The sequence below is a fragment of the Photinus pyralis genome, unplaced genomic scaffold (genome assembly GCF_008802855.1).
Source record: "Photinus pyralis isolate 1611_PpyrPB1 unplaced genomic scaffold, Ppyr1.3 Ppyr1.4_LG8, whole genome shotgun sequence".
Lineage (NCBI taxonomy): Eukaryota > Metazoa > Arthropoda > Insecta > Coleoptera > Lampyridae > Photinus > Photinus pyralis.
Window position 1 is genome coordinate 31803444 of NW_022170819.1, and position 13786 is coordinate 31817229.

Genomic DNA, 13786 nt, shown 5'->3' on the forward strand with positions numbered 1-13786 from the left:
GACATCAATTTTAATCCTTCAACACGTACTAACTACCATTATCAACTCATAGAAATCGTGCCAAAATCACTACCAAAATTTGACGCTACCTCCCAGACTATCTAGCTAAAGCATTCACTTTTTACAAGAATATTAGAGCCCTTCTGCATCTTTACTCAAAAGTCAGTCATGGAACGAAATGAAGCGTTTTTGGGCGTAACAGTGGAACAGGTGACTGTCCAGCCTCAAAGGCAGCTAAAGAGGTACAGTTTTAATTAATGAGCCCATAAAAGATAGTGGTGCAATAAATACCATAGATTACATTTTTTAAATTCTCAACTAGTCTTTCAAATTTTAATACCTTCACAGTTTAAAAATATACAAACATAAATAAAAAAATACTCAATTCATATTAAAAATATCTGCAAATACATAAACAAATCATTTATTTATTATTTGGAGATAAGGGTGTCCTGGTCGGCGACTCCTCTCGCAAACGTTCCACACCATTAAAAATAACCTGAGCGCCCCCTGTACAAGTGGGAACAATGTCTCCTTTGTATAGCCTCGTTTCAATGTCGCCTGCACCATCCGATTCCTGTGCGATTAAGCAATACTTAGACTGTTTGGGATTAGTAACATCTGTCGCCTTTTTTAGTCGATCCACTGACTTTCTCCTCTTCATCGAGGGCTGCAACACTGTCTGCAAGGCTATCGGTTTCACAGCGTTGTGCTCTAACCATATGTCACCGACACCACGCGCTCTATTCACTCGACCTATTGTAACAGTGCGTTCTAAAGCTGGTGTAGTGGTATACTGTGGAATGTTTTCTTTCGTTTCTGTGTCTAACTGTCTGATGGTTTCAATCCGAGTAGGTGTTACCTCAACATTCAATTCGCTATCTATCACCTCTTTGACCTTCTTCAACTTCAGATCACGTGCATGCATTTCTACTTCAAGCTGTTCCCTCTGCTTACGCAGCTTATTATCGAGCTCTTGATTTAATTTCTCAGTTTGTATGACGAATTTCTGTTTATTCTTCTCGTGCTCGAGGCAATTTTGGTTAATTTTCAGGTTCTTTTCGTCGATAGTCAACTGAAGACCCTGAATCAACTCCTGCTGCTCGTTATTCTTCTGCAGAAACTCGTGATTTGCCAGTTCCAGATCGGCAATTTTCACATTCTGGTTTTGCATCTGCGATCTGTCTTTCTTGATTATAGCTTTTAAATTACGAATTTCGGACTTCGACAGAATATTTTCTTGGTTTATTTCGACGAGGCGTTTCCGTAGATGCGTGGCGCTACGATCGCACTCGTCTCTGAACTGGCCCTGTCGCTGTTTTCGAACGCGAACGGCGCGTGCTAATTTCTCAAAAATAGCAATGTTGTCATTGCAGTCATCCAAATCCAATCGGATGGAGGGTAATTTGCTGACGACCGGTAGCGATGAAGCCGATTTTGCTTTGACAGTTTTTGGTGTCGGCGTGTACCCAATTTTATTTGTAGGAGTTCTGAATTGAAGGTACCTCGGTTCGGCCTTTGTTATTTGTATGTCTTGCGTTACCTCGGCGAATTTCAATACCTGCAATATGAGTTAGCATTAGAAACTCGCTATGAAAGATCGGTGTGAAGTTTCAAAAATGTCATCCGAACGTTCATTGGCGAACATTACTACATACTATGCCCACCAGTTACACAACCAAAGCAGAATAAATCAATTAAGTTTACAATCAACCTCTGAATTTAAATTACAGTACATTTGATTTGATTACCTATACTATACAGTGCGTCCCAAACATATGCGTTTATCAAAAAATCGAGCAAAAAAAATGATTTAAATTTTCTGAACGTTTAGAACAAAGCAGATAGTGCAGGGATTTTATAAATGTTTTGCTTTCAAAAATCGATGGGGTGGTTATCAAAAAATGTTTTTTGAAAGGTTTGATCAATCGCTATTTTGATATTTAAAAAAACAAAAAAAATAATTGCAAATAGAGAGCTGAAAGATGGTTTTTTTTTCAATATTTCAGGGAGTTCAGTTTCTTATGTATCTATTGCTTTTATCTGTCAATTAATGCACAAATAGATTACATATGTCCCCCAAAATTTGGGGGGGGGGGGTTACTTCATAATGTTCATTTTGGGTACATAATGACGCTCTTTTTTTATAAAATTTGTAGCCTCCCACTCTTATAACGACCATTATACGTGGTCATAGGGGGTTGAAATCTTACGTGTGACATGTTTGAGAGGTCTAAAGCGTGTATATAAATTTTCAAACATATCTGAGCATCCCTACCATCGTAGACGCAAGAGCCCTACTCTAAACGGTCACATTTAAAATTCTGCCTGCGTTGGAATAGCCTTAAAGGTCGAGATCAAGGTCATTCTCAAGGTGACCACCAATTACCCCAATTTTTGTATGACCGTTCATCGTATGACATCGTAAACAAAACTATTGGGTAAATCGGTTATGAAGAATCGCTGGAAAATATTTTCAAGTTCTAAAAATCACCACCAGATGGCGTAACTGCCATCTTAAATTTTAAAATTGCATTTTCTTTAAATTTCGCATAATATACTAAACATTCTTTTTTCACATTTTTTAAAGAAAACCTTTTTATCTATCATTTTCGTAAAAACAAAAACTCAATTACAAATTACAAATTCAAAAAACTGCACTTTCTGAAAGTAGACAGCAGAATAATTTACAAATTACGGCTGTTATTATTTTATAATGCATCCTGTTTCATTTGTTTAATTTTCCAATGCCTACCTAAAAGTGTAGGGTGCTTTTCTTTCGCGCCATCGACAAATACCGGAAATACGTAAAAAGTAAATTTAATATACAAGTTAAGCATTTTTATTAATCAATTAATTAATCTCATTTTCCGAATATTTGAGGTTAGAACGAGATTTTGAAAACGGTAAGAAGTTAAAGCAGGTTATTGCAAAAACGATTGAACGCTCCACACCATCTTTGTTTTTGAAATAACAGAGTTTTTGTTTTAACGAAAATGATAGATAAACTGGTTCCCATTAAAAATGTGAAAACAATTTTTTTAGTTTATTATGCGAAATTTAAAGAAAATGCAATTTTAAAATTTAAGATGGCATTTACGCCCTCTGTTGGTCATTTTTAGAACTTGAAAATATTTTCCAGTGATGCTTCATGACCGATTTACCCAATAATTTTTTTATCCCTAAGTCATATGACGAACGGTTCTCGAGATATGGCCGAGGAACTGTCTTATTGAGTCACCCGGTACATATTATACACTGTGTCCAAGATGAGGATGTCTATTATGAGGATGTCCAAAACCATAGAAGGTACGAAAATGGTCAAAATAGAAAAAATATGCGCAATTAAAAATTTATTATCATGCTAACAAAACCTAAAAATTCATAATTTCGTAGTTCTGTGTAGCACCACTGTTCTATTAGACGGTATCAAGGTCAGGGTAGGATCGAACACGAAAGCAAATTTTGAAAATAAGCTCAACCGCGCTATAACCCGGCACTAGAGTGGGTAGTGCCGAATTATAGAGTGGGTCATTTGACAGCGTTTTTCCTCCATTATTTTCTAATTTAACACCATTCATGATTAAGGTAGTAAAAAAGATAAGAAATAAGCTTTCCAATAACGTATAGGTACCATGACCTGATGCCATTTAAAAAAATTCAAGATGGCGGTCGCACCAAACCATGTGTCAAAAAAAACGCTTAACCTCAAAATATGTGAAGTAATTTCAATCGCTAGCGTTCTAATTTTCATATGTATATCTCAAACGGTTCGAGATTGAGAGCTTTGGTTCCATTTTTAAGAGTGACCCTGTATATTAATCGAGATATTATTAGAACTCATTTTTTGTGCCAATTTTCTTGCTAATTTTTTCAGAACTGTGTAGATGACTATGCGAGAATGAATTCCATAACTATAAAGGGTGCTATAAGAGCTGTTGTACTAAAATTCAAATTTTTTTATGAACACACATGAAACCGAGGAAGAAACAAATATTTTGGGACACAGAACATTTTGGATCTTGGATTCATTTGGAAAAATGCTTGTTTTAGTCCCTTCTACCACCTAATTTATAGGCCACTTGAAGATTAAAAAAACATTGGGGGGGGAGTGCCTCTAGTTAGCTCTAGTCTAGAAACCAGCGTTCAAGGAAAAGTTGTAGGTAATTAGGTGCTTAATAATACTGCAGTGCAATTGCTTTTTAGTAATGACCAAAAGATGGCAATTTCCATGAAAAAAAAAATGTTTGTGGCCTTACTAAAAAATTATAGCTTCAAAAAATACGAGGTCCATTGAATCTACAACTTTTCCATTATATATTTCGATACCTGATAACGAAACCAGAGTTGCCAAATGAACTTTTTACACTTTATCTAGTTAGCCATGCATCGTTTCGAAAAACCACAAAGGTAAAATTGAAGTTCCTTCTCCATTTAACTCTTTCAATCTCTGCTTGTTTCCTAGATCCCTATACTGTACATTGGAAAAAACTCACCCTGTATACATAGTGACTTTTAGTACGATATCGTTGAAGCCTCTTGACATGGTGATGGTAAAAAAATGCGCATAACACAAAAATATTTGTGTTATCTACAGAGTGCTTAATAAATGTGGTATGAGACAACTTTGTTATTATAAATAGAAGACTCCATATTTTTTTACAATAATGAATTGTTCTAAAAATGGCGCTATACAAAACTGAACCATTTTTGAAAATTTTGTAACAAATTGCACATTTCAACAAAAAACGAGACACAAACATATTATAAACTAATTCATTACATGTACTTTAGAATCTTTCAAAAATTTGACAATATTCTACAGGGTATACATAGAAAATATTTTCGCGTTCGCGAGCAAACAATTATGTACTTTACTTTACCCTGTCAAAACATATCACCCAATATCGCACTAATGAGACACCCTATATAATTTGAAATTTTTTGTGTGATATTCCGTCAATCTGTAGCTTAGACGGAAGTTGTCGAAGGGGTGTAAGTTGTATACATGTAAGTATGTATGGTTGCATAAAGTTAGGATGTAGTACACAGCGTTGATGGTCTAGTGTTTATAGAAACGTGCAAACCTGATCAGTTTTGTAGCATTTCTTTGCAAATATATCATTTTAATTAATTAGGAAGATGATTGTATACCTAAATATTATACTCCAGCATAAATACTTACTGTTTGCCTACTTCACAGACCAAAAAATGCATACAATTACCTGCAAATTTTCCTCATTATCCTGCTCGGAAGGCTTAATACAGACGATCATTTGCACCTGACCCTCGCCCTCGAAGTAATTCTTAAACAGTAAAGTTAAGCGACTGTCACGGTACGGCACCACTCGATTACCGCCACTCGTCTGATTCTCGCGGAGAGCCTCCATGCAGCTACGAAGGGTCATTAGCGAATTATTAATACTACTAGCCTCCTTCAGCCGCATTCCCGTATTATTAGTACGATTACACCGTTCAGACCCGGCGAGATCAACGAGGCTCAACTGTCCGACCCTCATGAGACTTTGTGCCGGCACCACATCATGAGAATGCACTAACTGCACAACTCTAATATTAAATATCGAATGACTACGACTGGATTCCGCATTTAAAAGAGTGTGAGCCATCCTCTTACGCTTTTGTCCCAAGGCAAACAGCTCGAAGGCGTCGGCGGCCGACTTCACCTCGACCTCTTCCACGCCGTTCACGTACATGTTCCTCTGCGAATCTTCGCGAATGATTTTCGACTGCAGAACTTTCCCATTAGACTCGTCCAAAAGATCGTACACTTGATTATTGTAAATCTCGGTGTAGCTTACAAATACTGAAAACGAACAGTCGTCCGGAACACTTTTAAGTTTTGTCTCGTCGTTAGTATACGTAATTCGATCACCTTTCCTCACAGAACGTACATGTTTGGTACCCATTTTCGTTTCGCGAAGTCGCTCTTCTAAGGCTTCGTTTTCGCTTTGCACCTCGAATCCGTTCATTCTGTCGGATTTGATGAGAAACTTGTATGCTTGTAAATGGCTAATACTGTTAAACAGAGTGTTAATACAGGAAGGCATAATGCCCGGATTAGCCTGGTCTCCATTTAATGTGTATGTTTTACCAGAACCGGTCACTCCGTAGGTGAAGAGCAGCCCGTTCTTTCCGTTCACTACGTCTTCTAGCAGAGGTAAGGCAACGTGCTCGAAGACCTCCCGTTGGCCCGAGTACGATGTGAAAACATGTCGAAAGACGTAGTTACATTCTTTACGTATTCCTTTGCCCTTTGGATCTGATATAACCGTTAGAGTGGTGGGCGATAGCAGTTTTATGGATGGAAATTCCGCTTCATCTGCCAATGGACGTAATCTGCAAAACACTTTCACTGTACCGCGTAAATCTGAATTGGATAATTGTTTTTCACGCTGCATTTTAGGTATATTCATAACTTAACCACAGAAAAAGTACACTTATTAACAAACGATAAAATTACAAGAAAATTCAAATTAAAATTAACGTTAACGGATAAAATGACAACGACCGCTCAGGTTGTGGCTAATAGACCGACAAGTGGGTTTCGGTACGAACAGACCATCACACAGGGTTGCCAACTTGATTTTGAAGTAGAAGTTTAGACCCGTTTCTAAATCCAGTACATGCGAAACTAATCCTGATCATTGCCTTAATAATCAATAGCCCAGGTACCCAAAGGGCTGGAAAAATCTACGTAACATTGCAATAATGAGCTGGTTCCAGCGTTCCAGCTAGGGATTCGCCGATGTAATGAAATTTTAGAAGGAAAGAGTGTTCCAAACATTTTATTAACAAATCCGCTTTCGTCGGACGCGCCGCCGGTTGGTGGATAGAGGGACCAACCCCACAAGCATGACTCTCAAAAGGGGTCTGCCAACGGAGCATGCTCGTCGAAAGAGGGGACAGCTCAAACGCAGAAATTACTCAGTCAGGGACCACCTTTTTTTATAGAACTGGCTCGCAGAAAGCGACGGCCATCAGGAAGCGTCGGCATGAGAGGCCTAAGCCTAAAGCGATGTCGGGGCCTTTGCCTCAGGGAGGTACACCGACGTCAAGGACCGAGTGTGTTTTATTTTTTACTCGTAGGCCACCTTTGCTCAGTCGGTGCAGCGACACATTAGTACAGGATGCCGTAACATGTGAGAGCAGCTGAAAACTGAGAACCTTTCAAAAAATGGACAGGTGGATAGTGATGCACTAGCCAAGCCTTTTCCGTGAACCCGGAAAAAGGTCATTCACGAATAGAAGAAAAAAGCGAACCTCTGGGTGGGTACACCCTTCGAGGGTCTGACCAACTCATTAAAAAATTTGGGAATCATCATAGACTCGAGACTCCCAATCTCGGCAGGGCACATTGAACGAATCAGTCAAAAGGCCACTGCATACCTGTGGGCAGATTTTGCCTGTACACATGGTGTTTGAATCCTGCTGGTATATTGGCTGTACACTGTAGTGATACGGTATGTACTGCGCACTTATTACATGGTGGCCTGACATGCGCAGGGAAACCTACAGGAAGCAGCTAAGTAAGCTACAGAGATCCACCTGTTTGGGGGACATTGAAGCTATGAAAACCAAGCCAACTTTGGCCACAAAGGCACACCTGGGCAGCGGGCTCTCTCGCCCAGGGACTAAGGACGGGATAAAATGCATGGAGTATGGAGAATATTATTTTCAAGAGCAGGGGGCAGTGGCGGAACTCAGCTCGCCCATTCCTCAAATCTGAAGAACTCGTTGGGTGTACCAGATGAGTCCCTAACGGAAGAAGGAGCAGGACATGGGTATATATGGTGATCGACCGAGAGCTAACATCAGCTATATACTGACCCTTTGGTCAGCATAGCACCGTGTTTCAGGTAGTGATGTTAGCCATCACGGCCCGTGCACAGGAGAACCTCCGTAAAGGCATAGAGTAAATAATAAAGGCTACCGCAATAAGCATATGCAGTGACAATAAGGCGATTGACTCTAGATAGACTATGTGAACATATTTAATAGGGTAAACGCAATCTAGCTGCCAGCGCACTGCGGAATAGACGATAACGAAAAGGCAGACGAGTTAACTCGCAAAGACAATGGGAGGGTCTTCGTCAGGCCCGAGCTTGCACTAGGAATTGACCTCTCCGTTACCACCCTGATAACACCGGACGTTTTATGTACGTATGTTTAAGGCCCATTACTGGTACATTCGTCCTTGGACAAAAAAATGACGTCGTATGTACGTAAATATGGGACCTCGTATGGACGTCCATGTAAGTATGTCACATGTACGTCCATATTTGGTCCATTCCTTTTTCAATCAATAATACATCTTTTTTCGCCTTGAAAACAATATTAGATAGCGACAGAAAAAGATGTACAGTTTGAGATAAAATGGTTAAGACGTGCCGCAGAAAGAGAAAAACTTGTAAATTGATTAAAATGTGCCCTGGATGACCACTAAATTGCTTTAATGAATTTGTAAGGGTTTTTTTCATTTCATAAGGAATTATGACAAATATATGATGTCAGTGGACGTAAATATGACGTCCAATATTGGACGGAAGTACCAAATGTAGACATTCTATTCTATGCATGTATACTGAACATTCATCCAGTGGATATCCACTGTACAATCTTGTGCTATATGAGCAGGGCCAGGGTTAAAGATTGAGTGACCAGTCAATTCCCGGCTCAGTGGCAACGAACAGTCCAGGACGTTCTTATCGGGGTCCTCTGAGTAAATCTGAGTCTTTTTAAGCTTCTAAAACTGAATAGAGCTGCCAGATGACGAAGTGTGAAGTTTGACGATAAACACAATGGGCCTTTGTGGTGGGCCTGGGCACTGGGCAGTTCATAATCAGGCTTGGAACTTATGAATAGATATATGGAACAGACCCCTACTATTGTTCACGTTCACATAAAGGATGCACAAAAAAACGGGCATGATTTGTTGCACCATTTTAATGAATATTCTATTGCATTACTTCTGTTGCAAATAAACCAGACCGTAGAGGAAAATTGTATTTACTCTATGACCAGACCCAGACGTACCTACCTAGACCTACCAACATTATGTAAGTACTGAATCACACGCGGAATTAAAAATGATACTCTTCAGTCCCTTAGTATATAAATAATTATTATCGTATACAACTTATTGCCCTAAATTGGGATTATTTTCGTATTGTTCTATTATCTGTAGAAGGCGTCAATCATAAGCATCGGTGGTTCAGTGGTAGAATGCTCGCCTGCCACGCGGGCGGCCCGGGTTCGATTCCCGGCCGATGCAACTTTTTTTGGGTGCAAAATAATTTCATATAACAATAAATAACATTTTATCTCTGATATAAGTAACATTTTTTTGTTAAATAGGTACTCAATTTTGAAATTAAATTACATTACGTAATTTTGAATAGGTATATCCAATAAAATTGAGAAAAATATACTTACTACACAATGGTAGCATAAATTATTAGAATTACCTACTATTTAGAGCTAATTTTGATTTTTGAAACGTTAGAGTGTAGAATGACGTGTGGCTGCTCGCCGATTGTAATAATCTCTTTACAAAACGTGACCTATAAGTATCACTTTGATATGAAAACATTTGATTTCTCGCGGAGCATACGACATATCAAGAAGAGATTTCCTTTAGGCACTTAAGAACGAAATTGTCGAACAGTTTTTCAATACGACCTTTGAAACGAAAGTTATGCGCATCAGAGCATTGTTGTCACGTAAAATTTATTTAAATGTTCACAAAACTAAGACTACTAACAATAAACTACATTTAAATCGGCCATGGAAATGTAGGAGGTCGGCATATCATATTTCACAGCAAGAATGAGTCACATCCGCTTTTACTCATTATCGCTGGTCCTTTAGGGTAACTTGAATGTTCTGGAAAATTCGCCACACTGCCCCCCTCTTAAAATTGTTGCAACACGAACGACAGTTGTATCAGAGATGCAGTCCTAGGTGACTCGTTCTATCACGTTACTTCGATGGCAGTACTTGGACGATGCCCCCCTGTGCATTTCCACTCTCGAAGGGAAGGCAATCGCAACCGTCGTACGAAAGGCTCGACGAAAGGGTTGCGGGGTTTCTCTGCGGTCCAAAAAGTAGACCAATATTTCCAGCCACACTACTTCCAGCATGTTGGGCACGACATGGTTCTCAAAGGGAATGGAGGTGGTGCAAAATTTTTAAATAAATATTTAAATTCGAATTACTTAAATTAAAATACAAATTATAAAAAATTAATATTGGTTTTTTGTTACAATTCTGTGTTTTCGTTTCTATTTTACTTTCCTTTCTACTTTCCCATTCTCATAATGTCTTTCCTATTAATCTTGTTCCGTGACCACTTCTCGGTTATTCTCTAAGTGGCGTCATGAAACTATTAGAAAATAATTCGAAAGTGGCACTTAGTAAGTGCCGGCAGAAGTGACAACTTCTTTCTCTCTCACAATCCTTCGCTGCCTTCTGTTTGCCTTCACAAAAAAAAAGAGCGCGCTCCGGGTTCGAAACTGCATAATCAGTTGCGCTACGCACCGTTCTACTAAATATTAAGGACCGCTTCTAAAGCAACAAACTAACACGCATAATTAACAATAATTTGGACACATGCACTTTACAAAATTGTGAGGCAGGCAATCGGGCCGAGCTCGCTTTCTTGAGCGTTACGAGTGACGACCACAGAATATATAAGCGTACTCTATCTTCTGTGACGTTACGAATGAAATGATTTTACTCCCATTCAAAACATACAGTGAATACCGAGTGAAACGGTGTGAGTAGGTGTAGGGCTACTTTGGCCTGGGAAAATTCTGGGGACTGTGGGAAAATATTTCGGTAAATTTTGGCAGTTGACCAGGGTCAAATTTTGAAATTGGCCCGGGGTGCAAGGTCAAATTTTGGCGGGGATCATATTTCGGCAATAATTGGCCTGGGGCGCGGGATCATATTTCGGCAGTTGGTCCGGGGTGTGGGATTATATTTCGGAGTTGGTCCAGGGTGCGGGATTATATTTCGGTAGTTGGTCCGGGGTGCCATATTTTGGAGGTTGGGCCGGGAGTATTTCGGAGGTGTGTTAAAATGACAGTTTTTAAAATATTAATTGATTAGTTAATTAAACTATAGAACGGTTAAATTAAACATGTAATACAAGGTCATCTAAAAAAAAAGGTGGACCCTTTAAGTTTAATTTACTCCAGATTTACTTATCTTAATCTGCTCTAGAGCCCTCTATGCCATAATCCGCCCAGGTTCACATCCTCTTGCACAAAAACGTCATTGCACAAGACGCACAGATATCACTTCGCGTGATTAAGGCTGTGCGTTCAAAATGACGCATGCGCACACTTCAAGGTCAGATCAATGACGATAAATCCAACATTTTGTCTGTATCATACAGTTATTTTCGCTGATCTTAGAAAAGTAGGTCAAGTTATCGATCCAAGTCCTTCCGCTGTTCAAAGTCCAAATTGGTCAAAGTCAATTCCCCGTTGTTTAAAGTCCAAAGGTTGCCGACCGGTCAAAGTCGCCATTGCACACTGTTCAAAGTCTGAAGGTTGGTTTCCAGTCAAAGTCCAAGGTTTCGTGTCTAAAGTCCGCACAGTTTGCTCACCGTATAAACATTACTTATCAAGGTGATGATGATATTCAGGGGTGAGATCAAGGTCAAGTTAGAAGTTTCTTCATATGGAAACCCATAAAACGAATATGATGTGAATGTAATTTCCCTGGATTACATGTTGTGTAATTGAGCCGCACTATAATTTATTTATATTTTAACACCTTCCATAATATCATCGGAGGTCTGTTACAATAAATGCAATTTTACGCCGTTTGCAAAATGACTAAAGTTCAACGTACATTACAGCCATGCTTATTGACTTCAATCTCTAACTATACAATTGTTAAAGCCTTCGTAGCTCAGAGGTAGTTACGCGCTCGCCTTCTATTTCAGATATCGGTGGTTCGAATCCCAACACTAATAAAAAATTCCCCTGCATTTACCGATGGCATCAAGGTGTCGGGTACAGCATCCAAGATGTTGGGTCCAGCATCCAAGATGGTGGGTTTAGCACCCGAGATGGGTCTAGCTAGCATCCAAGATGACGTGTACACCCGAATCAACTACCGGAATACCCCCAGACCAACTACCGAAATTACCTTAAAAACGCCGTGATTTTTCGTGTTATAAGCGAAAAATCCCAAAAAAAAGGACCCTTCGTACAAGTATGGAAGCCCGGCTGAAGCTCAAGGAAATTTATTGTACAATATGCATTACTCAAAAAATTTGTGCAAGGTGCAAATCGTGTAACCGAGTTCACAAAGTCAACAATCTAATTGCTGCAACAAGTAATAACAATTTTAAGAAAAATGAAATAATTGTACAACATACTTCTCATACATTACGTAATTTCGTAACTTTAAAACACACCTGAGCGATTTCTGATTCTAATTTGCATTAACGCAATTGGTTCTTATATAGACACGAAAAGGTCACTTTCGTTATGGTTTAATTTTTAGTACCTACCCACCTTGTTGTTTCAGCAATAGGAAAAGGAACTAATACGTGCACGTCTTGGTGATTTACATGCAAAAATGTGTAGAGGCGTTTTCTATCTTCTGCAGTAAATTATTTCTTCATGCACACGGGCGTTGTAAATATTAATCACGTTAAATTAAGTTTAGAGTGGAAGCTAGACGTGAACTCACAAAAGGCGAATTGTGTACCATTTTTGACTTTTGTTCGTTACAGTTCCATGAGATAAATGCACGCAAAGGTTAAAGGTTGAACATATCTTGTGTGCGTTTTAACAAATTAATGTTGATGGTTGTGCACAATGGCTCAAAGAAACAAAAAAGTTAAAAACGGAAGTATAGCAACTTTTTGTGGGCATAATTTTGGTGGTTTACTTGCCGATATTAAACAGTCCATAAGTTAAGACGTTTTTGTACGGGTAGTAGTGCAATTGAGTTAATAGTTAATATTTCTCTTGCAACTCAATTATCATTCCGTTTATTCCAGATAAAACACAGAATCACTTTTCCATTCGCCCAAGAGCTTTCCGTTTCGTTAATTATTAATTTTCACTCGACCTGTTAATTTTGTATTTCGCTTTGATTAATTTACCCATCTCACTTGCATGTAGGTATTGTTGATATCGTGAATCCTGCGGGTTTCAAGTTACCCGACACTGCAAGTCGGTAAATCTGACTCGATCACAAGTATTATACGAGTTTAGTTCTCCATGAGTGCAAACCAAGCCAACTGACTTTGATAATAGATCGTTTGAATCGTTTGGAAGAATCCGTTTTAAGGGTCGAAAACCAAGGTTATACATTGCCGACCTCATTTGGGAATCATCGACCATCAAGTTCCTAGCTTCAAAGTTACAAATTTTTTAACGGATCCTTCGCTACATCAAAATTGAATGTGGCTATAAAATGAATAAAATCTATGAAACCGGTCCCTAAGTTTTCACTTCCACCTCTAAAGTTACATTTCTTGTAATTTGTAACTAAGCACCCGTTTTACGTTATGAAATTCTACCATCTTTAATGACCACACGGTACATGGCTGAAATCTAAAGGGCTCTTCATTACTAAAACCGCAACTCCTAAAGACTTAATTCCGGGAGGTCACAATAGAGTGTGTTGTATCGGTTTCGATAGTCGATAGTGAAAAAAACAGTTAAGCAGTTTTGTAACCGTTCCCGTGGGAATATTTAAATTATTGTTGCCACCTTTTAAAACCAGCACGGTCGCTTTA

At 38.9% G+C, this 13786-nt stretch overlaps 1 protein-coding gene and 1 non-coding gene across 2 annotated transcripts; one reads left to right on the plus strand and one right to left on the minus strand.

Annotated features, from left to right (window-relative positions):
- Positions 1-319: 319 nt before the first annotated feature.
- On the minus strand, positions 320-6531 carry LOC116179376 (kinesin-like protein KIF23). The gene is made up of 2 exons (XM_031499161.1): positions 5226-6531; positions 320-1561 (listed from the first exon to the last, which is right to left on the minus strand). The coding sequence occupies exons 1-2, from the start codon at positions 6432-6434 to the stop codon at positions 425-427; spliced, it is 2346 nt and encodes a 781-aa protein (XP_031355021.1). The 5' UTR covers positions 6435-6531; the 3' UTR covers positions 320-424.
- Positions 6532-9221: 2690 nt separating this feature from the next.
- Trnag-gcc lies at positions 9222-9292 on the plus strand. The gene has a single exon. It is a non-coding gene; the product is annotated as a tRNA-Gly (tRNA).
- Positions 9293-13786: the final 4494 nt, after the last annotated feature.